The 27,151-nt window shown below is 39.3% G+C and overlaps 2 protein-coding genes across 3 annotated transcripts in view; both read left to right on the top strand.

Moving 5' to 3' along the window:
• Positions 1 to 9,417, top strand: part of LOC122555509 (suppressor of tumorigenicity 14 protein homolog) — an 83,936-nt gene extending 74,519 nt beyond the window's left edge. The window contains exon 18 of the mRNA XM_087992712.1: positions 8,318 to 9,417. Coding sequence (XP_087848838.1) covers positions 8,318 to 8,476 — 159 coding nt within the window. The 3' untranslated portion in view covers positions 8,477 to 9,417. The remainder of the gene's footprint in view (positions 1 to 8,317) is intronic.
• A 4,528-nt stretch (positions 9,418 to 13,945) lies between these two features.
• Positions 13,946 to 27,151, top strand: part of LOC122555251 (suppressor of tumorigenicity 14 protein homolog) — a 142,078-nt gene continuing 128,872 nt past the window's right edge. For both annotated transcript variants that reach the window (XM_087992711.1, XM_043701043.2), the window contains exons 1-2: positions 13,946 to 14,161; positions 22,137 to 22,386. In XM_087992711.1, the coding sequence (XP_087848837.1) occupies positions 14,090 to 14,161; positions 22,137 to 22,386 (322 nt within the window). In that variant the 5' untranslated portion in view covers positions 13,946 to 14,089. The remainder of the gene's footprint in view (positions 14,162 to 22,136; positions 22,387 to 27,151) is intronic.

Genomic DNA, 27,151 nt, shown 5'->3' with positions numbered 1-27,151 from the left:
AGCCACTGTAAGATATGTTTAAGAACATAAAAACATAACAAATAGGAGCAGGAGTAGGCCATCTGGCCCGTTGAGCCTGCTCACTGTGCTGATCTTTTTTGTGGACTCAGCTCCATTTACACGCCCACTCACCACGAGTAATTCCTGTACTGTACAAAAATCTATCTTTGCCTTGAAAACATTCAACGAGGTAGCCTAACTGCTTCATTGTGCAGGGCATTCCACACATTCACAACCCTTTGGGTGAAGAAGTTCCTCCTCAACTCAGCCCTAAATCTGCTTATTTTGAGGCTTATGCCCTCCTCGTTCTAGTTTTACCCACCAGTGGAAACAAACTCCCTGCTTCTGTATTACCTAGTCCCTTCATAATTTTATATGTTTCTGTAAGATCCCCCCCTCATTTTTCTAAATTCCAATGAGAATAGGCCAGTCTACTCAGTCTCTCCTCATAAACCAACCCTCTCAACTCTGGAATCAGCCTAATTGGTGGGCGGCACGGTGGCACAGTGGTTAGCGCTGCTGCCTCACAGCACCAGAGACCCGGGTTCAATTCCTGCCTCAGGTGACTGACTGTGTGGAGTTTGCACATTCTCCCCGTGTCTGCGTGGGTTTCCTCCGGGTGCTCCGGTTTCCTCCCACAGTCCAAAGATGTGCAGGCCAGGTGAATTGACCATGCTAAATTGTCCGTAGTGTTAGGTAAGGGGTAAATGTAGGGGTATGGGTGGTTTGCGCTTCGGCGGGTCGGTGTGGACTTGTTGGGCCGAAGGGCCTGTTTCCACACTGTAAAGTAATCTAATCTAAATCTAATCCTCAGCACCCCCTCAGTGCGAGTAGATCTTTTCTCAAGTAAAGAGACCAAACCTGTACACAGTACTCAAGGTGTGGCCTCACCAGCACACTGTATAGCTGCAGTATAACCTCCCTATGTTTAAACTCAAACCCTCCAGCAATGAAGGACAATATTCCATTTGCCTTCTAAATAACCTGCTGCACCTGTAAACCAACATCTTGTGATTCATGCACAAGGGCACCCAGGTCCCTCTGCACAGCAGTTTATAGAATTGAGAAAAAAACACTCGTAAAATTCTTCTCATAAAAGCATACTTGTTGCCTGGGTATATTTATCGCTGGTGGCTGTCTAAAATCTTGTTCACAGTACCTGAAGAAATGGAATGGCATGAAAGAGATATTACGATAGTAATGTTTGTTATTTTTGACACAAAGTAAATTTATGTTATGTTGCTGACCTAATAACTGATGCCATCTGCCAGGGTTAATCTGTTACCATTTATTTCATACACTTCAATGTTTGGAATATGTTGTGGTTCTGTTCGCCGAGCTGGGAATTTGTGTTGCAGACGTTTCGTCCCCTGTCTAGGTGACATCCTCAGTGCTTGGGAACCTCCTGTGAAGCGCTTCTGTGATGTTTCCTTCGGCATTTATAGTGGTTTGAATCTGCGGCTTCCAGTTATCAGTTCCAGCTGTCCGCTGCCGTGGCCAGTATATTGGGTCCAGGTCGATGTGCTTATTGATTGAATCTGTGGATGAGTGCCATGCCTCTAGGAATTCCTTGGCTGTTCTCTGTTTGGCTTGTCTTATAATAGTAGTGTTGTCCCAGTCGAATTCATGTTGCTTGTCATCTGCGTGTGTGGCTACTAAGTATAGCTGGTCATGTCGTTTCGTTGCTAGTTGGTGTTCATGGCTGCGGATCGTTAGCTGTCTTCCTGTTTGTCCTATGTAGTGTTTAGTGCCCAAAGGAGTAGCCACACTACCATACATCAAGAGCATTTCCGAACTGACAGCCAGACTACTGCGACCACTAGGACTCATAACAGCACACAAACCAACAGCCACTCTCAGACAACAACTCACCAAAACGAAGGACCCGATACCCAGCATGAGCAAAACCAATGTAGTGTACAAAATACCATGCAAGGACTGCACAAAACACTACATAGGACAAACAGGAAGCCAGCTAACGATCTGCATCCATGAACACTAACTAGCCATGAAACGACACGACCAGCTATCCTTAGTAGCCACACACGCAGATGACAAGAAACATGAATTTGACTGGGACAACACGACTATTATAGGACAAGCCAAACAGAGAACAGCCAGGGAATTCCTAGAGGCATGGCACTCATCCACAGATTCAATCAATAAGCACATCGACCTGGACCCAATATACCGACCACTGCAGCGGACAGCTGGAACTGACAACCGGAAGCGGCAGATTCAAACCACTACAAATGCCGGAGGAAACATCACAGAAGCGCTTCACAGGAGGCTCCCAAGCACTGAGGATGTCACCTAGACAGGGGACGAAACGTCTGCAACACAAATTCCCAGCTCGGCGAACAGAACCACAACAACGAGCACCCGAGCTACAAATCTTCTCACAAAGTTTGGAATATTTACCACATGATATTGTCCCTAGTGCGTAATGGAATATCATAAAACTAATCATTAACGTATGTACCTAGTCTGATATCTTTTGTATCTCAAATATAATACAAAAATAGTCCACTTAGTACGCCTTTCCAGTCCATCATGTTTTTGCCCATGAATTGATCATTTCACACTTTAAAAAAGGTACAAAAGAAACAAGAATCATTTCAGTTGAAATCTGATACTGAAGATTGGTAACAGTTCGGTGTATTTACATAAAGTTATTTGATACTCGAGACAGACTGTTGGTGAGCTTTGAGCAGGTTTTCAAATTATACTATTAATTGAAGAAAAAGTTTGAGAGTTGTGACTCTGTCACCAAAGTCTCTGCCCTGGTATGACCTTTATCCTAGCCACATCACATTCAAGGGATGTACAAATGAATGTTCATAGTCATTTGTCTCCAAATTTGTCTGGGCTACGAAAAGTCCATTTCTTTATGAAAACTGTTCACGATTTCTAAATAATTCTCGATAACCCCGGCTTCCTTTTCCAGTTCCTGCCTTCCATCATCCAGCTAGGTGAATATACCCTCACCAGGTTAAATCCCTATCTATCCAATCATAGCCAATCCTATCCAATAAGAGAGTCATCCACAATGGCTTTTTTTCCAGCTCCCACACAGCTACATCTGCAGTCCCTCAAGGATCCAACATTGGCCTCTTATTTTCATCCAGATCCTACCCATTTGTAACATCGTCCAACAACAACTCATTGTCACCTTCTCAGGAACAATCAGGAATGAGCAACAAATGTTAGATTTGCAATTGATGCTCACATCCTCGCCCAGTTATAGGAAGGATATTATTAAGCTGGCGAGGGTTCAGAAGAGCTTTAGCAGGATGTTGCCGGATATGGAAGCCTTGAATTATAAAGAAAGGCTGGATAGTCTGAGACTTTTTTCACTGGAACTTAGGAGGTTGAGAGGCGACCTGATAGAAGTTTATACGATAACAAGGGGTATAGATGGAGTTAATGGTAGTTGTCTTTTCCATAGAATGGGGGATTTCAAAACTAGGGGGTATATTTTTAAGGTGAGAGGAGAGAGAATTAAAAAGGACATTAGAGGCAAATGTTTTTCACAGAGGGTGGTTCATGTGAGGAATGAACTTCCTGAGCAAGTGGTGGATGTGAGTACCATTATAACATTTAAAAAGATATTTGGATAAGTATGTGAATAGAAAGGTTTGGAGGGATATGGTTCAGGAGCAGGCAGGTGGGACTAGTTTGTTTGGGATTATGTTTGGCATGGACTGGTTGGATCGAAGGGTCTGTTTCCTTGCTGTATGACACTATGAATGTCACAAAAAGTTGTATTTACATAATGCCTTCAATTCAATAAAATGTACTCAGATGCTTTATGGAAGTCTTAGAAAGCAAAATTTGACATTGCCTACCTCTGGTCTTATCAGGGAAAATCACATAAAACTTGATTATAAGGAGTGTCTTAAAAAAGGAATGATATGGAGGAGACAGTGATAGACTGGGGTGGACAGTATATACTCCAAATAAACCTGTTGGACTATAACCTGGTGTTGTGTGATTTTTAACTTCAAAATAGAAAAGAGAAATAGAAATGTGAAGGGCTTAGGAAGTCAATTCTAGTGGTTAACCAGCTGAAGGTATATCCGCCAATGTTTCTGAAATAAAATCATGTATGCTGCAAGAGGCTTTCATTAAGGTCCCACATAAGAGATTAGCATGTAAAATCAAAGCACATGAGATTGGGATAGTGTGCTGGCATAGATAGAGAACTAGTTGACAGAAAAGAGACAAACAAAATAAATGGGCATTTTTCCAAATGGCAGCCAATGAGTATTAGGATACTGCAGGGATGAGTGCTTGGATCCTAGCTATTTGCAATAGCTTAGTTATGAATAAAGATAGGATAGGCCCACAGGTTACGGTGCTAAACTGGAGCAGGGCCAATTTAGGGCCCATTAGGCATATGCTGTATATCTCTATGACTCTATCTAGCAGAGGTTGATTGGGTGAGTCTGTTTGAAGGAAAGGGCACTAGCAGATAGCAGTCTTTTAAAAGTGTGATATCAAGTGTCCAGGGACAGTATGTCCCTGTCAGGATGAATGGAAAAGCTAGCAGATTTAGGGATCCCTGGCTGATGAAGGATATTGAGGCTCTGGCTATGAAAAAAAAGACATACATTCAATTTAAGCTATTGGGCTCAAGTGAATCCATTGATGACTACAGTCACTGGGACTGGGGGCATTCTAGCGAAGTTTGCCGATGATATGAAGTTAGGTGGACAGGCAGGTAGTACTGAGGAAATGGGAAGGCTGCAGAAGGATCTAGACAGTTTGGGAGAGTGGTCCAGGAAGTGGCTGATGGAATTCAATGTGAGCAAATGCGAGATCTTGCACTTTGGAAGAAAGAATACAAGCATGGACTACTTTCTAAACGGTGAGAAAATTCATAAAGCCAAAGTACAAAGGGATCTGGGAGTGCTAGTCGAGGATTCTCTAAAGGTAAACATGCAGGTTGAGTTCGTGATTAATAAAGCGAATGCAATGTTGTCATTTATCTCAAGAGGGTTGGAATATAAAAGTACCGTTGTGCTACTGAGACTCTATAAAGCTCTGGTTAGGCCTCATTTGGAGTACTGTGTCCAGTTTTGGCCCCCACACCTCAGGAAGGACATACTGGCACTGGAGTGTGTCCAGCGGAGATTCACATGGATGATCCCTGGAATGGTAGGTCTAACATACGAGGAAGGGCTGAGGATCCTGGGATTGTATTCATTGGAGTTTAGAAGATTAAGGGGAGATCTAATAGAAACTTACAAGATAATACATGGCTTGGAGAGGGTGGACGCTAGGAAATTATTTCTGTTAGGCAAGGAGACTAGGACCCGTGGACACAGCCTTAGAATTAGAGGGGGTAAATTCAGAACAGAAATGTGGAGACATTTCTTCAGCCAGAGAGTGGTGGGCCTGTGGAATTCATTGCCGTGGAGTGCAGTGTAGGCCGGGACGCTAAATGTCTTCAAGGCAGAGATTGATAAATTCTTGATGTCACAAGGAATTAAGGGCTACGGGGAGAATGCGGATAAGTGGAGTTGAAATGCCCATCAGCCATGATTGAATGGCGGAGTGGACTCGATGGGCCGAATGGCCTTACTTTCACTCCTATGTCTTATGGTCTTATGGTCACTTATAAAACTGATCAAGAATAGATCTCCTTAAGGATCAGCCACAGGAGATGGGGGAGATTTTTAATGAATATTTCTCCTCAGTGTTTATTGAGGAGAGAATCATGGATGCTAAGGAAATCAGGGAAAAACGTGGGGATGTTTTGGACTGCATCCATGTTACTAGAGAGGAGGTGTTTGCAGCTTTAAAACGCATTGAAATGGATAATGCCCTGAGCCTGATCAAGTCCATCCTTGCACATTGTGGGAAGCTAGGCAAGAAATTTCAGCGGCCCTTGAAGAGAATTTTGCTTTATCTTTAGTCACTGGTGAAATTTCAGAAGACTGGAGTGTAGCTAATGTTGTTCCATTGTTTAAGAAAGGTAACAAAGACAAGCCAGGGAACTACAGGTCAGTGAGCCTGACATCAGTGGTAGGCAAGTTGTTGGAAAGGATACTGTGTGACAGGATAAATATGATGTTGTTCACTTTGGTAGCACAAACAGGAAGGTAGATTAATATCAGAATGAGGGTAGATTGGGAAAGTGGGGAGGTGCAATAAGACTTGGGTGTACTTGTACACCAGTTACTGAAAGTAAGCATGCAGGTGGCGAAGAAGGTATGTTGGTCTTCATTGCCAAAGGATTTCAGCACAGGAACAAGGATGTCTTGCTGCAATTGTACAAGGGCTTGGTGAGATCACACCTGCAATATTGTGTGCAATTTTGGATTCTTTGAAGAAGGATGTTTTACAAATGGTTGGAGTGCAATAAAGACTGATTTCTGGAATGATAGGAATTACCTTTGAAGGGAGACTGGATTGGTTTGGACTATGTTTACTGGAGTAAGCTATTTAGCACTCCAATGAGGAGAAATTTCTTCATCCATAGAATGAAATTCTCTACCAAGGAAAGCAATTGAGGCCAAAATGCTGAATGTTTTCAAGAAGGAGTTAGATATGGTTCTTAGGCCTAAAGGGACCAAAGGGTGTGGAGAGAAAGGGGGAAGAGGGGACTGAGTTAGATGAGCAGCCATGATTGTATTGAATATGGAGTAGCTTTGCAGGAAGAGCTAAACAGCATAGTCCTGCTCCTATTTTCTCTATAAATATTCCATAAGCTTTTGGTTGGAGAGGAGCACAGAGATAGAGATGATCAAGGCCATTGTAAAATTTGAAAACAAGGAAGAGAACTTTAAAAGTGAGTCTTCCTTACTGTGACCCAATGGATGATAAATGGAATTTGGCATAAGTAAGGAAACAGGCAGAATGCAAAATATTCAAAATTGCGATTGTCAACAAACAGAGAGTAGTGTGAGGTACGCAGTTCTTTATCAGATTGGAAGGGTGTATGCAGAGATGGCGATGCCAGTGCGTTTGTATTAGGGCCAAATCTCATTTTGGCATTGAAGGCAACGTTTCTTTATAGATGACAGAAACTTGGAAATGTAATGAATCTGAGAAGGGTCATAACAAATCTCAGGGGGCAGAGACAGAATGGGCAGACATATTACAGATAAAATTTAATATAATGATCAAGTGTAGTTTTCAATTAAATAATGCAGTTGTAAAATGGCTGCATCAATGGGAGATGGGGTTCACATACATAATAGGTTTTAGGCTTTTTTTAAAACAAAAAAACCCTCGACAATCCTGGGCTATCTAAAGAGGAATACAGGGCTGACTCTTGCCAGAAATCAGCTAAGTGTCATATTTTGCAACTATCAAGAAGCATGTGTGTTTTCTTGTGTACCCAAGCACTATGGTGCCCTGCTTGTCCAATTCCTCCCGCTCAGCACAGATGGAAGTATTAGCCACTGCCCCACACCTCTTGGCTTTCCTGGTGCTAGGTCCATCATTAAAGCCGAGCCAAGTGTCCAGTCGAATGCAGGAAGTATGTAGCTGCCCTAATGGTTCATTTTATTTGCCTTGGATGTGTTGGAGATAGGGTACCTGGAACCCTGCTCTGCCGACAGGCATCTGGATGTTCTGCTGGATGGCAGGTGCACGAGGTCATTGGCCATGAGGTCTGTCCTGACACATTGGTGACTGTTGGGGATAAGATGAGCAAGCAATAAGCTGGAGTGGTCAGGTCACTGCTCTGACTTGCAAGTTGGGAATTTAGCTAGTCTACTTTTCATCCAGTGGGTAGAAGATTGCATATCAATCAAGTGAGATGATGTAATATTGAGAAGTTAATATTTGCAAATAGGCTTCTTACTGATCACTAGCAAGACTGTCATCTCTCCATTAAACATTTGGCTGGAAAGTGGGACTATTTACTCTTATGGCAGGATCCACTCACTAATGCCCATGTCGTTCAGGGGCTGGGAAAATTCTCCTCATAAATTGTAAAAGTAAAGAAGTTATTCTGAGTTTTTAGAAAATCACTATGTAGGTTTCAGCTGGAGTCCTGTGCCAGTTTTGGGAATCACAGTTTTTGGAAAGATGTGAAAACTATGTAGAGGAAATTTACTGAAAACCTAGAATGCAAGTCTAAACACAGTTTAGTAGGCAACATCAAAAAATTGAAAATAAGTTAAACATAAAATTTTAGAAGATAAAGGAGTAATTGTGCAATGTGTTCTGGCAGTGAGGATTACCTGCCTGATTTCAGTACTCGGATGTACAAATCTTCCATTATTATGACCTGGCATATCATTTGACTTACTGTGAGAAATGCCTGTTCTTCAAAAATGGTTTTTTTTACTTTCTATTGAAGGGAGACTCTGGAGGTCCACTGGTTTGTCTGGGGAAAAGAAGGAAGTGGTTTCTCGCAGGAATAGTCAGCTGGGGAGAAGGATGTGCTCGACGTAATCGTCCTGGCGTTTATACTCGGGTTTCTAGATTTTCTGACTGGATCAAGCAACAAATCAATTAGATCGTCAGTCCGTTCTGTGAAGATGCTCACTATTTTTCTTAATTGGAGTATTTTAATATTTCAGTATTTTTACTCATAGCTCAAGGGGGAGCCTGAATGATGGAATGTAATAGGGCCATTGATGCAACATATTACCATTTTTGAGATTCAGTGGCCTGTAAAGACAATGGAAGAACAAATATCAGCCTTTGCGAAAAAAAACACTTGGTACAATGGTTAATATTGCATGACTGATCCTTGTCAAGAAGATAAATTCATACATGGACATGAGTAATGCTAATAATTGGCATTCTTACAAGAATAGTACCTTTGTTATTCATTTACTTAAGAGAAAATGTTCCTGTATAATAATTATGTATATTTTATAAAGATTTTCAAATCCAATATTTCAGATGTGTCTAAAAGAATAGATACATTATTTTAAAAAAGACAATGTGTAAAACCATCTACACTAGGTTTATGCATAAACTTTCCTGTTTAATAATTAGTTATCATAATGTCTTTATTGTGAATTTGGTAATCGTAACAAGTATCACATTTATTATTGTGAACCAGTATGTCATTGATATTGGATAAAATATTTCAGTCAAATCTTTATATAAAGGTTAAAATTACTTTCAGACCATTCAGCTATTTTGTTTGTTTTAACTTAAAAATGAACACAGTTTTAAACTAATCCTATTTTACATTTTTTTCTGTATCACAGGACCAATAACCCATTCAGTAGTTGGACAAAATTATGTTTTGGAGTTCAATTGTGGAAATGAAAACATGAAGGAGATGATGTCTCTCTCCTCCTTCAAAATGCTAACCTTTTTATCTTTGTTTACTAACTTCTTTCTTTATTTTTAGTGCCTCCCACCCTACCCGATTCTCCCATAAAATCAGTGAGTTTTGAGAAGATTTGTAGCTCAGGTTGAGGTTCTGGATGTGGGTTTGCTCACTGAGCTGGAAGGTTTATATTCAGACGTTTCATCATCATACTAGATAACATCATTAGTGAGCCTCTGGATGAAGCACTGGTGGTATGGCCCACTTTCTGTTTATACACACATAAATATAATATGGGCCATATCACCAGTGCTTCATCCAGAGGCTCACTGAAGATGTTGCCTAGTATGGTGACGAAATGTCCGAAAACGAACCTCCAAGCTCAGCGAGCAAACTTACATCTCCCATAAAATATTTCACCGTGTAAATGGTCACGTGTAAATACAAGTGGTGCTGTTGGCAAGACAATCTACTGGTACTAGAGCCTCTTTTGATTTACAGCTATTACACTGGTGCTGAGTCAACCAACATTTTAATGTAGATATGCAGTCTGGTTGTTATAATTTCAAGTTAAGCTCCACTACAGAGCACCAAATACAATGTATCTGACAATTATACAATTGTGGTGATAAAACCATAGGACCAAATAAACAGAAGTAGACATGCTTGTTCCATACTACGTTTATTTTATAAACATACATTGTCATTAATATTCTTATTTTTGGATTAATTCTAGTGGTATTTACACTTGAAAAGATATCACACATTTTGATAATGATTTGGAGGTGTCAGTGTTGGAGTGGGGTGTACAAAGTTAAAAATCACACAACACCAAATTATAGTCCAACGGGTTTATTTGGAAGCACTGGCTTTTGGAACGCTGCTCCTTCATCAGGTAGTTGTCACAAATCAATTCAACAAATCCCATATGACTGTGAAAACAAATTCATTGATCTTATGTTAGTAGCTGGAGTAAATATTTGAACTTCATTGACAGCAAGGAAGAGATAACAAGATCCAAATTATACCTAAGAGCACTCCTGAATTACTCCTTAGTTCTCAATGTTGTTGAATAAATCTTTCTCTTTCAAGGTTACTTTATGAGAAAATAGTTGCAAAATGTTTGATATCTAAATGTACCCAAATGTCACCTGATTGTTGCAATCTTTAAATTGCCAGAATTTCCTGAATTGTGTTTATGTTGGAATGTATACCATTTTTTACACTGGTCTTGCTTAGAGGATCTTAGGAAATTTGGGCATTGTGAAACTCAAGTATTGGTATAATATTGGCATAAATGAAGTACAACCAAGAGGGTAGTAGTTTGTTGAAAACTGTCTTTTGCAATGGTGTTGCACTCTCTGAATTTCTTATTGCTGCTGCTCTTCCTCTTCCATCATTTTGTAGAATACACCTAAAAGAATACATCTTAAGGAAAGCCATTCCATAACATGCACGTATGGGGATATAAGGATCCAAAGAAAAATCAGGTATAGTGGGACCTAACCAAGCAATTTGGTTAAGTCAAGTGCAAAGTAAAGTGAGCCTGATTTTACACATAATGAAGAAATTGCTAGCAAATTCCAAACATCCTAGCTGGGCTGATATCAGTGACTACAGGACAGTCAAATTCTAAACCAATTGAGATGAATCTATATAAGTGTGTTAGTTGCTTTAATCCAGTAAACGAGAGTAGCAATGAAAGTTTCATCAGATATGTCTTAGTTGTAGAAACGATTGAGGAAATGTACCTATAGCAACATTTAAGCATAAAAAAGTTTTAAGTTGATTGTGCAAATTTGCCAGAGAAAATTCATGCACCTACATCTTCGCTTCATCAAAACATTTCAGTAATTCCAGGCCAAAGGTTTGCAGCAAATCCACTTCCATTGCTCATTAGATACAAGTGACAATCTGTACATAACCTTTGTGAACTGTCTGTCATTTCTACTGCATCCATATGCAAAGGATTTTAGACTGAGTCCCTCTAATCAGCTTGATCCAACAGATCCAAAGCCAGCAAGCCTGAGCCTCGTAATTCTGGAATGATGCCATTTGGAGCTCCCTAAATGCAGAGTAGAGCTTTCTGAATGTGACCAATATTTATTTTGGGGTACTAACTTACCTTTCAGCCATCTTTCTGTTGATGTTCCTCTCAAACCTAGCCTGCTATTTGCTTTTCAAAGATACATACCCTAAAAAGGAACAGGAGTTTTGTTAGCAACTTATGGAGAAAATGTGAAATGGATGTGCTATAATATATTAAAGTGTTGTATACATATTCTACTCAGTTGAAAAGGCACATTAGATTTAGTGGGAATACCTATGTGTTTTTCTCAATAAAATAATACTTTATTTATTTCCAATATCTTTGTAGTTTTAAATATATTTCCAGTGTTAACCCTTTCCCTCTCCAGTTCATAGAAACACAGTTTATGTTGAGTAGATCCTTGAGGATACTGATTGCTTAACTTTGAGTGCATTTGTCCTTCATGTAAATGTGACATGTATTTCCACTCTAAGTATGCATTTCAAATAAATGTAAGTTGTGTGACTTTAATGTAATTTAAAGCAAGTTCGCAAAACATGATGCAACACTCTGACATTTGTTGATTTCTTCCCCTTTTGATGTGTGCTATCTATAGGAGGGCAACATGTCTGCATAACTATATTGCGCAATGTAATAAAAATAGAGTTTATAACTAATGTTTTATTTATCCATTGTTAAAATGTTACAAAATTAAAATAATTAATACTATTTAACTTTCAAGGTTTTTTGATTCAAGATCCATTCCTTTAGATTGGAAAATCTATTCTACTACTTTAGAAAGGTGAGCGAAGGAAACCAGGGAATTATTGATCAGTTAGTCTGACATGTTTTGCAAATTTGTAACATCTATATTTGAGGATACAGTGATTAAATATCTTTTAAATTTTAAGTTGATCAGAGAGAACCATTATAAATTTGTAAACTGTAGATGTACCTAATAAATTTGTTTGAAATTTTTGAATAGGTGACTAAATTAGTGAACAGGGAAAAGACTTTCAGAAGGCATTTGATATTGTGCCTCATAAGAGCTTTTGTCAGTTGAAATTCAAGCTTATGGAATTGAAGGAAAGTGATTGACCTGGTTAGGAAATTGGCTAAGGGACTAATGGATAATGGGCAACCCTGCTTTTGACTCCTTACTGTCTTCCTCCTGCTCACCACTCTGCTCCTTTGCTGTCGACCATGAGTAAAGGATTCCTGGTGAGTAAGTGGAAAGAGTGAATGGTAAGGAGCAGGTTAACTAGAGAGATAGTGGGAAGGGCAACCAAGGATTCATATTGGGACTGTGAACAAAGCAGAGGATGAAGCAGCAAATAAAGAGGCGAAGATGTGAATGGGGGTGGTGAGCCTGGCAGTAAAGTGGATGATAAGTAAGCATTCATGTTCATAATACTGTGTGTACACATCTATGGACAGAGTGGGATGCTGACTTGCAGATGCATAATAATGACATCATCAGCAATAACCTCCTGTACAATGTGATAGTAGGCAGTGCTAAAATTACAATTCCCCTTCAAGTTGTTTTTAGTTTCCAGAATAAGACATGAACAATGAGTTTGCCATGATATGACAAGTTTATTTTTTTCATAAATTTGCAATCTAATTTGCTTATAACCTAGGAGTTGGAGATTTTTGTTACTGACTTAAGATTTCATTGGTGTTCCATGTTTCAAAGAGTTGGGAACTTTGGTGAAAAAGTCTAATTAAAAGGGCATTGATCACTTTAGTGAGCTCTGTTGAACTGTAAACAGCTACACCCTAGGAAAGATGTAATCATTTGAATTTGGCAGCTTTATTTTCAGAAATATCCATTCCCCACTGCATCTTCAATTAATAAGATATACAGGAGTCCGTATTGGTTTACTAGAATTCAAGGTGGATCTGTGTTAGGGTTGAATGTCTAATTCCCCAGTAGCATCTGTGTGCGCGTGCCATCATTTTGGGGCTCAGCAATAATTTGGCTTAATTTCTAATTGTGGCTTATCTAGGATTGGGAAGTTGGAAATAGTGTGTGCTGGGGAGAAGCAAAGTAATCGCTTTTGGGCCAGCATCATAAAATCTCTTTAAGGATACCACTGTACTCAGCACTGTCATGGGGTTTGACCTCATAATTTTCCAACTGGCACTATGTAGGTACCTAAGGAATGAACAACCAGAACACAGAATGGAGCACCAGGCCCCTCCAGCTCAGGCCACACGGAGGAAAGACTGGCTTTGCAGTTGCGTTTGGTTAGTCTGGGAAAGCCGGAATTGGTACAATCCTTTGGGCTGTGGTTCAGAATGGAAAATGGCACGTCTGAACCAAATCAAACTAGAATTAAAGCGGGTGGAAAGGAAAGTCGAGCCAAGACTTGGAGGAGTGGGATTCGCCCTGGATTTCCTCAGGCTTCTTCCTTGCAGACTTGAGTCCCAATCGGCTTCAGCACATCCACAAGGTATCTTAACAATAAAGCTTCGTCGACGCTTTGATTTTGCTGAAGACTGGCAGGCAGAGCTTGTTCACTCGCGGCTGTGTGGGCATGGGCGGTGCGCCAACTCCTACCCACCGGCAGCAACCCAACCGTAACCAAAAACCTCACATCCAAACAAGCGGAGGATTCCTCCCCTTTCCCTCCCTCAGGATGTGTTTCTGGTAACCCGACCCGCTCCCAACTGCAAGGAGGAGGAGAAAGAATTAAAAAGAGATCGTTTCTACAGTCACACTCGGCGGTGATTCGCAAAGAAATGTAACAGAACAAAGTGAAGCGATTTGTTTTTGTTTTTTTTTTGCATTTAGAAAGATTGGGTGGAAAATGAGAGCAGAAACTGCTGAGCGTATTACTTGTCCCAATCAAACCTTGCCTCCTGCTGGCTGCAACAACCAGGTGGGTGAAAGGAATTTCACGAGGAGAAAAAATGTTTCTTCTGCTTGTGGAAACATTCGAGGTATTTTTTTTTCTAGAGATAAACCGAAGTCAAATGGGCACGTACGGTGACTGACCAATATGTCTTTTCAAAGTTAAATTATTCATTAACTAAGGCCATGTAGCTTTGACATATAGTTGTGCATAATAATTTTGGGATCACAGTTAAATGTTTTGGGTATTTCGATTACGGGTCACGCTGAGTTGAGCACTGCTGCCTGATGTCAAATGCTCACTTTTCAAAGCACCTCTGAGAGCTGCTGTTCATCTCATCTTTCTCGGCCTTTTCATTCTCACATCGTTTACTTTTCAATCCAATCTGCATTTCGGACAAAATCCACCAATTTAATTGGCTCAATACCAGTAGCAGCTCTAGTAAGTTAGCTAAAGGCCTCTATGTTCTATTCTTAAGAATATCTTGAGAATTTATACTGAGAAATTAAATAAAACTTTCCATATAGAGTTGGAAGAACCACTTGTGTTGATTGGTGTTAACCTGGACCTAACCAAAAGGGACTACAAAGTGATATAAAAATTGTTCTTTCATGAGAAATTGTTCTTTGAAGTGTTTTCCTTCTACACTGTTTCTTTGATCAAACACAGCCACGTTGCCAATTAAATAGTTTATGTGGTATTCTACTTCAGTTTCAGCAAATCTTTAGTGAAATCAATTCTAATGCTACCCTGCGGGCTAAGCATACTATCTGATAATAATCAATAGCAGATCAGAAATTATCAAATTACTCCTTGTTTGATCATAGAATTGTAGTTGGAATAGAAGGCTCCAGTGTTGTTGAAGAGGGATTGGAAAAGTGTATCAATCTCGAAAACGTGTGTAGATGTAGGAAGAAGACATTCCAGTGATGCCTCCAGTGATGGATTTGCCTCCCAATAATCACTGCCTTTGCTGATAAATGAAGATAACTTGGGTAATATATTGAGGAGTTGATATTTCTTGAGGAATTCTGTCTGCAGGAGATGAGAGAAAACAATGGGGAACATCGACTATTGATTCAAAGATCTTAGTTTGCGCAGCAAAGAAAAGGGGAAAAATACATCTATAAGGAGTTCTTGTTCGATGTTTACTCTTCAAATTATCACAATCCTCTCATCCTTCAGCAATTAAACACTTATTTTATGAGAAAAACTAGGAATATCACCAGTAGCAAAAGCATGTGAAATCAGCAAATTTTAGTAGCCACAAACAAACAAGAAGATGAGTTAATAAAATATGTTAAATGATAAGAGCTACAAAATTGGAGGGAATTTAGAGTGCATAGTGAGGTGCCAGATAGGGGACAACCAGCCCTTTCACATAGGTAGATGCGCAAGGAAAATGTGATAGCTGATGTCATGTATAATACTAAAATAAGGTTAGCAGCGCAAGGTTTTGAAGAAAACCTGGGGACCAAAGTTTAAGAATAGAGTCACTAATGACAAGAAAAGCAATTTTTATTTTTTTTCTGGCTTTGTTAGCAACAAACGCTTGGGAATGTAAATCGATTGATATTAAAGCTGCATTTCCGCCAGGAAATCAGATGAAGAAGTGTTTCTTAGACTTTCAAAAGAAGCACTAAACACAGTAGGGACACTCTGGTGGTTAAATAAATATGTGCATGGCCTAAATGATACATCTGGTGATTGGTAATTTTCAGTAAGACCTGCCTTATTAAAAATGAGTTGCCTTCAGTTAAAAACAGATCCAGTTATGTTTTATTTATTGGTATCATAAGGGATAGTTTTTAGGCATCTTTTTGATGCACATAGATGATTTATCTTGTGGGGTGGGGGCTGTGAATTTGAAAATATTGTTACAAGTGGACTTAAAAGAAGAATTCAAAATTGGATGTCATGTTTTTGGGCCTTTTATATACACTGAGTTGGACATCAGGCAGGAAGTCAATGGCACTTTGTATCAGCAATCATATTTGGAAAATATTAGCTCCATTCAACAAAGTAGGGCCTGACAAAAAGTTACAGTAGTTTTCAAAACTGAAATGGAGGAATTGTGATGTTTGATTGAACAGCTGAATTGGCCTGGCACCCAAACAAGACCAGGTATCTGTTTTGATAAATTAGAATAAAAGAAAAAGATGTGGATACTGTAAATTTAAAATAAACACAGAGAATTCTGGAGAAATCCAACAGGTCTGGCAGCATTTGTGGAGAGACAAACAGAGTTAATGTTTTGCTTCCAACATTATTGACAAAGTTAAATACAACAATGACAAATCATACATTGCAAGGTAATATTCAAGTGAATAAAACATTGAAAAAAATAAAATGGAGCATTGTACTTTGAAGTTTACATCGTTGGGAAAATCCAAGAACATAAATCTTGTTTTTAGTGTTGCTTCTTATGCAAGTCTATGCAAAAATGTGTGATGGATTCTCAAGTGCTGGAAGGAATATAATTTTTCTTGTAAGAAAGTGAGCAAAATGTTGCCTTTAGTTTGGGAAGCCGGCAATATAAAGTACCTTAGCAGCAGATACTCTTGCCTTTGGTGAAGCAATGGGTATGACATTTTTCCTCGCCAAAAGATTGGAAGAAATTCTACAAAAAAGATTTAGCACCAGTAACCATTGAGTATTGCATATATAATAATTTTCTGTGTGATTTAAAACAAATGCTAGAGAATAGAGAAACCACCGAATTGAATTGAGTGGATAGCAGCAGTCAGCTACCTGATTATTTTACAAAGAAAGGTGTGACTTCTTAGCAACTTATGGACAGGAAAAAGTACACTTGGAATTTTAATGTGCATGAAAGAAATGGAACTATGGTGTTGTTATTATGTTATGCTTAGTTTTTTCACTTTTATGTATGTTTATAAAAGAAACAGGAAATCTGTTATCATCTAATATAGTCTGAAGAAATGTCTGTAGCTTAATGGAGTAAGAGAACAAGTGATGGTGTGAATTTGAATAAACACGAGGAACTCGTAATTAATGGGATGAGTTTTAAGGAGTGCAGTTAACGGAAGTAAAGCTGTCATCAGAAGTGTGGACTTGGATGCTGTTTAAATAGAGTTATCTTTTGTACAACAACAAAGAAACTTCAATGCATTTTGAACTGTCCAAAAGATAATAGTAGACTTCAAAAGGACTTGGACTGGATGGAAATGTGGCAGATGGAATTGAATGCAGAGAACAGTGTTGCCTTTTTGGAGGAAGAAGGAGGCAACTTAGTACAAATAATTTAATTACATAAGGTATATGTATATGTATCATTGGAGAATGTAGGGCAGGTGAAGAAAGTAGTTAATCAGGCATATAGGATTGTGGGCTTTGCAACAGGAATATTGAGTGCAAAAACGAAGAAGTTATTGTGTATCTTTATGAAACGCTGATTTAGTCTTGCTTGAAATATTGTGTCTAGTTTTGAGCCATACATTTTAAGAATCTTTTGAAGGCATTAGACAGGGTTCAGAAAAAAATCAAATGAATGGCTACAAGATGGAGACTTACGTAACATGTTTAGATTGGAGAAACTGGGTCTATTGATTTAGAGCTGAGGAAGTTGAGAAGAAGTTTGGTAAAGATGTAAAAAAATCATCAGAGCCTGGATGGAATAGAGAGAGGGAGGAACAGTTCCAATTGGTGGAAGGGTCGGGAACTGGATAATTCTGATTTAAGGTGTATGGCATAAGAACCCGAAGTGACAAAGAAAAACCTTTTTACAGGCAAAGAGATTTGAATCTGGAATATAGTGCCTGAGAATGTGTTGAAGACAAATTCAATGATGATTTCCAAAACACAATTGGATAATTATTTGAAAAGAAAAACAAGAATTACTGGGCTGTGGGGCATGGGTAGAGGGGTGGGACCAGAAGTGTTGCTCTTGCAGACACAATAGCTGCTCCTGCACTGTAACCCTGGTGTGCACAATTGGAATGTTTTAAACCCTTTCAATGTGGAAAAAAAAGTTTGAAAAAGTGCTCAAATGACCATTTGAAGGAATGCAGTCAGTGGAGAAAAAAATAACTCCAAACTGGGAGACAAAGAGGCAACGAAGTGAATCATGGAAAGGATTGGAGTTGCAGCAGTGCAATACAGAAGGTGATAAGAAGTAGTTTTCCAACAATTGAATAAAGTGTTTGCCAAAAGAGTCGCAGCATAGAAAACCTGTAATCAATCAAAATGTCATAAGTAAGTGACACTACAAATGATGGGGAAAAGTGATTGGAGTTCGAGAGCTTTATCATAGCCAGTGAATGTTATTAACATGATACTTCTAATACTTTACAAAACAATTTAATCCAATTAAGTATTGACATAAAACCAATACTGAAAAATGGTGGAATTAATGGTAATGTGGACAAAAAAAGTATGATTTTGAATAATATTTAGATAGACATATTACACGTGTTGAATTTTATGTTTCCTTTATTTCTTTAAAGCTTTGTATGTATTGCATCATAAGTTATGACTTATAAAATTATGAGTTTATATCTTCAGCAGGAGAGAACAATTGAAGCTACTTTGAAGTAAAAAGTTCAGCTTATGTGACCAAAGTCATAATTTTGCTGCAAAAGCATCCAACTTAACAATAGAATTCTTGGTATCAAGTTTCACATTTGTACAGGACTATTTCTTTTCATAGACTCACTGGGCCTCCAAGGATGGAATTGACCTGTACACCTTAAAAGGGAAAGTAGGACAGAGAGATGTAGGGATGGATTCCCAAGCTTGCGACCTGGTCAACTCCAGCAATGGCCACCACTGGTGAAGTAGTTATAACTGGAATGCACAAGAAGCCAAAATTGGGAGTGCTGATTTCTGGGGGTGGGTGGAAGTTGAGGATAGTATAGATATAGGAATGGGTAAGGTCTTGGATTTGGAAACAAAGATGAGAATTTTTAATCAAGATATTCCTTGATTGGGAGCCAGCATAGGTTAACAAGCATAGGGTTAAAAGGAGAACAGGACTTGCAGTGAGTGAAAACATGAACAGCAGTGTTTTGGATAACTATATATTTTTATAGAGGGTACAACAAGGAGTGCATTAAAATAGCCAAGTAGAGGTTACAATTGCATGGAAGAGTGTTTCAGCAGTAGATGAGCTAAGGCGGGATAAAATGAAGCAACTTATTGGAGGTGGATATGAGTGATCTTAATGATAGCATGGATATGAGGTCAGATGTTCATCTCAGGATTAAACATGACCATTAATAGAAAATTTCGAGGCCTCTCTGAACACAGGATTAGTCCTGGGTATGGATGATTGTAAATGTGGCTGTATTGTTTAAGAAATGAGTATAAAATAACCCAAGAAACTACAAATCTTTCAGCTTGAGATCATTAACGGGAAAACTGATGGAGGCCATAATGCGGGATAAGGTAAATATACACTTATATACACAAGAGAGAAATAAGTTAATACTAAACAGTCAATATGATTTTGTTCAGGGCAGGTCATGTCTGACAAATTTAGTGAGTTCTTTGAGGTGATACAGACAGTGGATAAATGTAGTGCTGTGGATGTTGTCTATTTGAACTTTCAGAAAGCATTTGCTATGGTTTCACATGGCAGGTTGGTAAGCAAATTGGAAATGTTTGGCATTGATGGGTCATTGACAGCAAGAACTAGAGTTGGCTAAAACATAGAAAGTGGAGGGTAGATAGAGATGGATATTTCTCACACTGGAGATGAATTGATATTGGTGTTCCCCAGGGATTGGTACTAGAAACCTTGCTTTTTTTGATTTATGTAAAGAATTTGGAGAGGAGTGTTGCGGGCAAAATCTCTAAATTTGCAGGTGATACTAAAGTAGGGAGAGTAGTGAATTGTGAGAATGATGCTGAGCGACTTCACAGGGACATTTACAAGTTGGCCAAATGGGTGGAAACCTGGCAGATGAATCTCAATGCATCTTGGTAGAAGCATAGAGAGATAATACAGACTCGATGGTACATCTTGAGAAGAGTACAGGAATGGAGGACCTTGTGCAAGATTCTCTGAATGTTGCTAGGCAGGTTAAAACAGTTGTTAAGAAGGCTTATAGGTTCCCCGGGTTTCTAAATAGAGGCATAGAGTATAAAAGTGTGGAACTGATGGTACGCCTCTACAAATCATTGCTCAGACCATGTTTGGGGTATTGTGTTTAGTTCTGGTCACCTTATTTAAGGAATGATTAGATTAGATTAGATTAGATTAGATTACTTACAGTGTGGAAACAGGCCCTTCGGCCCAACAAGTCCACACCGACCCGCCGAAGCGTAACCCCCCCAGACCCATTCTCCTACATTTACCGCTTCACCTAACACTACGGGCAGTTTAGCATGGCCATTAAGGAGATTTATTAGAATGATACCAGGAATGAGGAAAGATGAAAGAATTTGAGTTTATTTTCCTTGGAGCAGGGAAGATTAAACGGTGACCTTACTGAGGTGTTCAAAATTATGAACAATTTTGACAGTGTAAAGAAGGATAATCTCTTTCCACTAGTTGCTATGTCAGTAACTAGGGGTCACAATTTTAAAATTGTCAGCAAGAGAGCTAAGAGTGAGATAAGGAAAAATGTCTTTACTCAGTTGTTAGCATTTGAGAATGTGCTGTCATGGAGAGTGGTGGAGATGGATTCCAGTGGAGGTTTCACAAGACCACTGGACCTATATTTGAAAGTGATGAATTTAAAGGGCTGGAGAATGGGACTAGCTGGGTGGATTTTTCAGGAAATGGTACAGACTCAATAGGTTGAATGACCTCCTGTATTGTAAAATTCTATGATTCTATGAAAGACATTTTATAAAAGATTTGAGTCATTGGATGTGGACGTCATTGGCAAGGCCAGCATTTATTATCCAGAGGCCAGACTATGAGCAGACTAACTTTATCTCAGACTGTTGCCAAGGAGAGATATGGAATTGGCAGCTAGGCAACTGAAATAGACGTTTCTCTTATTTATTTTATTTAAGAAACTGGGCAATCTATGAGCCTGTAGCCCACACTTCTGCACCATTTTGCTTCTAAACATTTGCTCAGATTCCTAATTTTCTACCATTCCCTACCTGCTTGAAGTTCTGATCCTCTCCATCAAAATAATACAGAGAAAAAATGAAACCTTTCAGACAAAACATGAGTGCAGCCTCTACAACTGTTGCATTGGGAACAGTGCTTTGACTTAACACAGACTCCCTGTGGGTCAAATAGTCTTTTCCTGTTCAATTTGGGCCTGTGGAGGTTGCAATCAATAATTCAGTAACCTTCCTCCATTTAGCTTCAACCACTTGTTTTAGAGAGATCTTGTTCTCAGTCTCCAATGATCTGTCACATCTCTGTTTCAGAAAAACAGCTATGAATACATTTTTGGAACCTAGGGTCCCTTTCTAATTCCCTGCTTACTCTTACTTCTCCCTTCACTGAGACTGCTGGACCTCTAGCCATTATAGCTCCCACGCTGAAGAAATAGTTGTCAGTCTTTAATTAGTTGAACTATTTTGTTCAATATAGAATTCTCTATTCCTAACAATAGAATCCCATTGACAAAAGCCACATTATTTATTTCTAAGCAACTCTATATAAATAATTATGATCTTTGAAATAAAATCTAACGGTTAGCTGTGTGTATCATATAGATTAATGGAATGTTTGATATACTACTAATTCACAGCATAAGAAAATTCAACCCAGTAGATATAACTAAGTTTTTTGATCCTTTTTAAGGATATTAGGAATATAATTTGGACATCTAAACATTTTACAGCAATTTAAGTAACCTTTATATATCCGTTTGATATTAATATGTCGGTATCTAATCTATGGACTATGCCATTTCAGCCATTAAGTCAAAGTTTCATGACATTTGTCTTCAATAAAAATAAACAATAGGATTATGCCCTTTCCAAAGTTTGAGTAAAACAAAATTATCTTTGGATAACCTTCAGAAGGTTAGCTATAATAGTTGAATAATATATGTTGTACAATCATTTTCAGGTATGTCTTGCTGTTCTAACCACACCAGACAGTACACCAAGCCAACACTTATCTGCACAGTACCCACAATTCTGCCATGAGGTTTTGAATCCAAAAATTCCAGAACATTCAACACAGCTTTACACTCAACCAGAAACTGGCCTTCTGAACAAATCTAAGAAGAGATGCGATCCAACAAGAACTGTTTTGGTCATACTTTTGCTGTTGGTCATATTTGGAGGAGCTGCAGCCGTTTTGTGGTATTTTGTCTGTAAGTAAAGTTCTAAATTCAAGCAATGTCATTTGAATCACAGGAGTACTTTATAGCTTAATAAACATTTTACGAAATCTAGAAAGATGCTCGACCATTGGACGGCATAGTGGTTCAGTGGTTAGCACTGCTGCCTCGCTGAACCAGGGACCTGGGTTCAATTCCACCCTTGGGCAACTGGCTGACTGGAGTGTGCATATATCTTCCTATGTCTGCATGGGTTTTCTCCCACAGTCCAAAGATATGCACGCTAGGTGGATTGCCCATAATGTCCAACGATGTGCAGGCTAGGATTAGCTGTGTGAAATGCAGGGTTGCAGGGATAAGATAACGGGATGGGTCTGGGTGAGATACTCTTCTGAGAGTTGGTGTGGACTGAATGGCCTGCTCCTACACTGTAGGGATTCTACGATTTCCCAAGTAAAAACTCCAACTTTGTACATCCAAAGGGTCAAGCTACACACTAGACGTCTGTCAATATAGTGCCTATGTCTGTTTTTGGATCAGTGGTGCTGGAAGAGCACAGCAATTCAGGCAGCATCTGAGGACAGGCAAAATCGACGTTTCGGGCAAAAGCTCTTCATCAGGAATAAAGGCAGAGAGCCTGAAGCGTGGAGAGATAAGCAGTGTTTGTCCACTAGCATGGTTTCATTTGGAGTTAAGCTTCTAATCTTTTGTAGTTGGAGGAGAATGAAAATAAGGAAGATTTGCATTTATAAGGCACTTATCATGAGCACCAGACATCTCAAAGCATTTTACAGCCAATGAAATGTTCTTTTGATGTATGGTCTGTGATGTAATGGAGGCAATGTAGCAATTAATTTGTGTTCTACAAACTTCCACAAGTAACAAAGTAGCAATGACCAGCTAATCTGATTTTACTGATGTATATTGAGGGATAAATATTGGATAGCATACGAGGAATAATTCCCTTGATCTTCAATATGGTCGCATGGAATTTGTTACATCCATGGGAGCAGGCAGAATGGGCTTCAGTTTAACATATTTTTCTGAAAGACAATGAATGCTCACATAGTGGAGAACACACCATTATTGTTATGCTGAAACTGTGGAGTGGAACTTTTCCTCTGAATTCTACTACCAACGGAGCTCCAGGTAACAGATGTATTTGCAGACATAAAGGATGATGCTTTTCAGTATTAAAAATCAAATGTTGTATTTGTACGTTGTTTTCACATGGGGTACATGGGACCAGGGATCCAGGAAGCCAGGTTTCCAACAGTTTTATCATTTTTGTGATTTTCTGAAATTTCATCCACCAGAGAGGACAAACACATGAAACAGGAAAACATTGATGAAACAGAAATATCTTAAGGCCCATTTTCTGTATAATCAGCCCTTCCTTTCTTAATCCACCCCTTTCTCCTCCTTTGCTGATTTTTAAACTGCTCCTACTCCTCATGGCTGCTTTTTTTTCTGGCTAATTATTATGCTTCTTCCTTGGATCTAATGCCATCTCAAATTTCCCTTGTAAGCGTGGCTTGACCATTTTACTGCACCAGTCAGGAATGAAGAATTCTTAAAGTTCACTCATGTCACCATTGAAAGTTTGCCATTGCCTTACCACCATCATCCCTTTAAGTAATGTGCCCTAAGCTATCAGAGCCAACTTTTGCCTCATCCCTTCATAGTTTCCTTTATTTAGATTCAGAATCCTAATCTCAGAATCAACAATGTCACTCTCCATCTTGATTCTATAATTTTATGGTCACTCATCCCTAAGGAGCCATCCACAACCAGATTGTCGATTATTCCTTTCTCGTTTCACAATGCCAGTCTAGGATATGGCTCCTCAACATATTTGTCCAGAAAAACATCTCATATACCCTCCAGGAATTGATTTATCGAATCTATATGAAGATTAAAGTCACCCATAATTACAGATGTCCCTTTATTGCATGCATCTCTAATTTCCTTTTTAATGTCATTCCAACATCACCCTTACAGTTTATGGGTGCATAAACAACTTGCACTAATGTTATTTTCCCTTTGGTATTTCTCAGCTCTACCCATGCATATTCCACATCATTGGAGATTATATCCTTCCTCACTATTGTGGTTATTTTCTCTTTGACCAGCATTGCAACTCCACTGCCTTTTCTTTCTTTGTCTGCCATTCCTGAATTCTGAATAACCCTGATGTTCAGTTCTCATCCCTGTTTAACCTGCAGTTGTCTCTTCATAATCCTGACTATATCATATCTGCTTACATCTGTTTGTGCAATTAATTAATATACTTTATTGCAAATACTTTACGCAGTTAGGCAGAATGCTTAAAGCATGTCTTTTTAACATAACTTGTTCCATTCCCATTAGTTTATATTGTGACCCTGTTTGATCCAAGTCATGTCCATCACTTTTCTTCTTTCCCTTCTGTCTTTGGATCTTGTCCTTTATTCACCTTCCTCAGACACCTTGCATATGTTTTCATCCCCCTGCCTTTTTACTTTAAAGCCTCTCCAACCACTTTGGCAAATAGTTCCGGTCCTGTCAAGGTGTAACCTGTCCAGTACTAGTCCCACTTTCCCAAGAACTTGGTGGTATAATGGACTATGAAGAAGATTGTCTAAAAGTACAATGGGAGCTTGATCAACCAGGCTAGTGGAACAAGGAGTGGCAGATGGAGTTTAATTCTGATCAATGTGAAGAGTTGCATTTTAGTAAGACAAACCAGAGCATGGCTCACACAGTTAATAGTAGGGCCCCGGGGAGTGTTGCTGAACAAAGACACCTAGGGTTGCAGGTACATAGTTCCTTGAATTTGCCATCACAGGTGGACAGGGTGGTGAAGAAGGCATTTGGCATGCTTGCCTTCATTGGTCAGTGCATTGAGTACAACAGTTGGGATTTCATGTTACAGCTCTATAAGGCATTGGTAAGTACATATTTGGAGTACAGTGTACAATTCTGGTCTCCCTGCTATAGGAAAAATACTATTAAACTGGAAAGGGTGCAAAAAAGGTTTACAAGGATGTTACTGAGACTGGAAGGTTTGAGTTATAAGGAGGGGCTGGATAGACTGGGACTTTTTTCCCTGGAGTGTAGGAGGCTGAGCACTGACCTTATAGAGACATATAAATTCACAGCAGGCGTAGAAAAGGTGACTAGCTAAGGCTTTTTTCCCAGTCCAAAACTGGAGGGGATAGGTTTAAAGTGAGAGGTGAAAGACTTAGAAGGGACCTGAGGTGCAACTTTTTCACAAATAGTGTGGTGCATATATGAAATGAGCTGCCAGAGCAAGTGTTAGAGGTGAGGACAATTATAACATTTAAAAGATATTTAGACAGGTACACAGATAGGAAAGGTTTAGAGGGATATGGGCCAAACGCATGGTGGGTATGGACAAGTTGGGCTGAAGGGTCTATTTCCGTGCTGTATACTCTATGACTAATTGGTCCAAAAGCCCCAGGAATCTGAAACTCTTCCCCTCACACTATCTCTTCAGCCACATGTTCAGTTGATGTATCCTGCTATTTCTACTCTGACTAGCACGTGGCACTGATAATAATCCTACAATCACTACCTTTTATGAAGTAACTTTCCAAATTACTTCCTAACTCCCGACATTATGCTTTTGGACATCATCCTTTATTTACCTATGTCATCTGTACTAATATGTACCACAACCACTGGCTTTCACTGTGCCCCTCCAGAATGCAGAACTGGCTTAGTCATAGGAGACAGATGGCAGATGGAGTTTAATCCAAAGAAATATGAGGTAGTGCATTTTGGAAGGTCAAGTACAGGTGGAAATTATACAGTGAATGGCAGAACCCTTAGGAACATTGATATGCAGAGAGATCTGGGTGTACAGGTCCATACAGATCACTGAAGGTGGCAGCACAGGTATTTAAGGTAGTAAAAAAGGCCTATGGGATGCTTACATTCATTGAAAGGGGCATTGCGTGTAAGGATAGAGAAGTTATGCTGCAGCTTTATAGAACCTTAGTCTACACTTGAAATATTACATAAAATTCTGATCACAACACTACCAGAAGGATGTGGATGCTTTGGAAAGAGTTCAGAAAAGGTTTACCAAGATGTTGGCTGGTATGGGGGATGTTGGCTATGAAGATTGGATTGATTGGGTTTGTTTTCACTGAAATGCAAGAGGTTGAGGGGCGATCTGATAGAAGTTTATAAGATTGTGAATGGCATGGATGTTGTGGAAAGAATGAGGCTTTTTCCAAGGGTGGAGGGACCAATTACTGGGGGTCACAGGTTCAAGGTGCAAGGGGGAAAGTTTAAAAGAGATGTGCAAGGCACGTTTTTCACACAAAGGGTGGTGAGTGCCTAGAGCGTGCTGCCAGAGGAGATGATGGAAGCCGACACAATAGCAGCATTCAAGAAGCACCTGGACGAGTACATAAGTAGGAAAGGAATGGAGGGATACGGATCCTGTACGTGAAGACGGTTTTAGCATGGAAAGGCAAAATGTGTCGATGTAGGTTTGGCAGGCCGAAGGACCATTCCTGTGCTGTATTGTTCTTTGTTTTTTGTTAATGTCTTTGATATTCTTGACCTTAGCATCAGGGAGGCAACATACCATCCTGGAGTCTCATTTGCAATCTCATAAATGTCTGTCTATTCCCCTTACAATTGAATCCCCTGTAATGATTGCGTTCTCTCACTTATTACTCTTACCCTGTGGAGCAGACTGAACTGTGTTGCAATGAATTTGACAGTAGCTGCTATCTCCTGTGAGATCATTCTCTTCAAGAATATCCAAAGCGATGTATCAGTT

Source organism: Chiloscyllium plagiosum, unplaced genomic scaffold (genome assembly GCF_037043375.1).
Source record: "Chiloscyllium plagiosum isolate Xiang-an unplaced genomic scaffold, Cpla_swu_hap1 HiC_scaffold_12, whole genome shotgun sequence".
NCBI classification, from domain to species: Eukaryota; Metazoa; Chordata; class Chondrichthyes; order Orectolobiformes; family Hemiscylliidae; genus Chiloscyllium; species Chiloscyllium plagiosum.
Note: the sequence above shows the minus strand (reverse complement) of the source record. Positions and strands in the feature narration are given on the sequence as shown.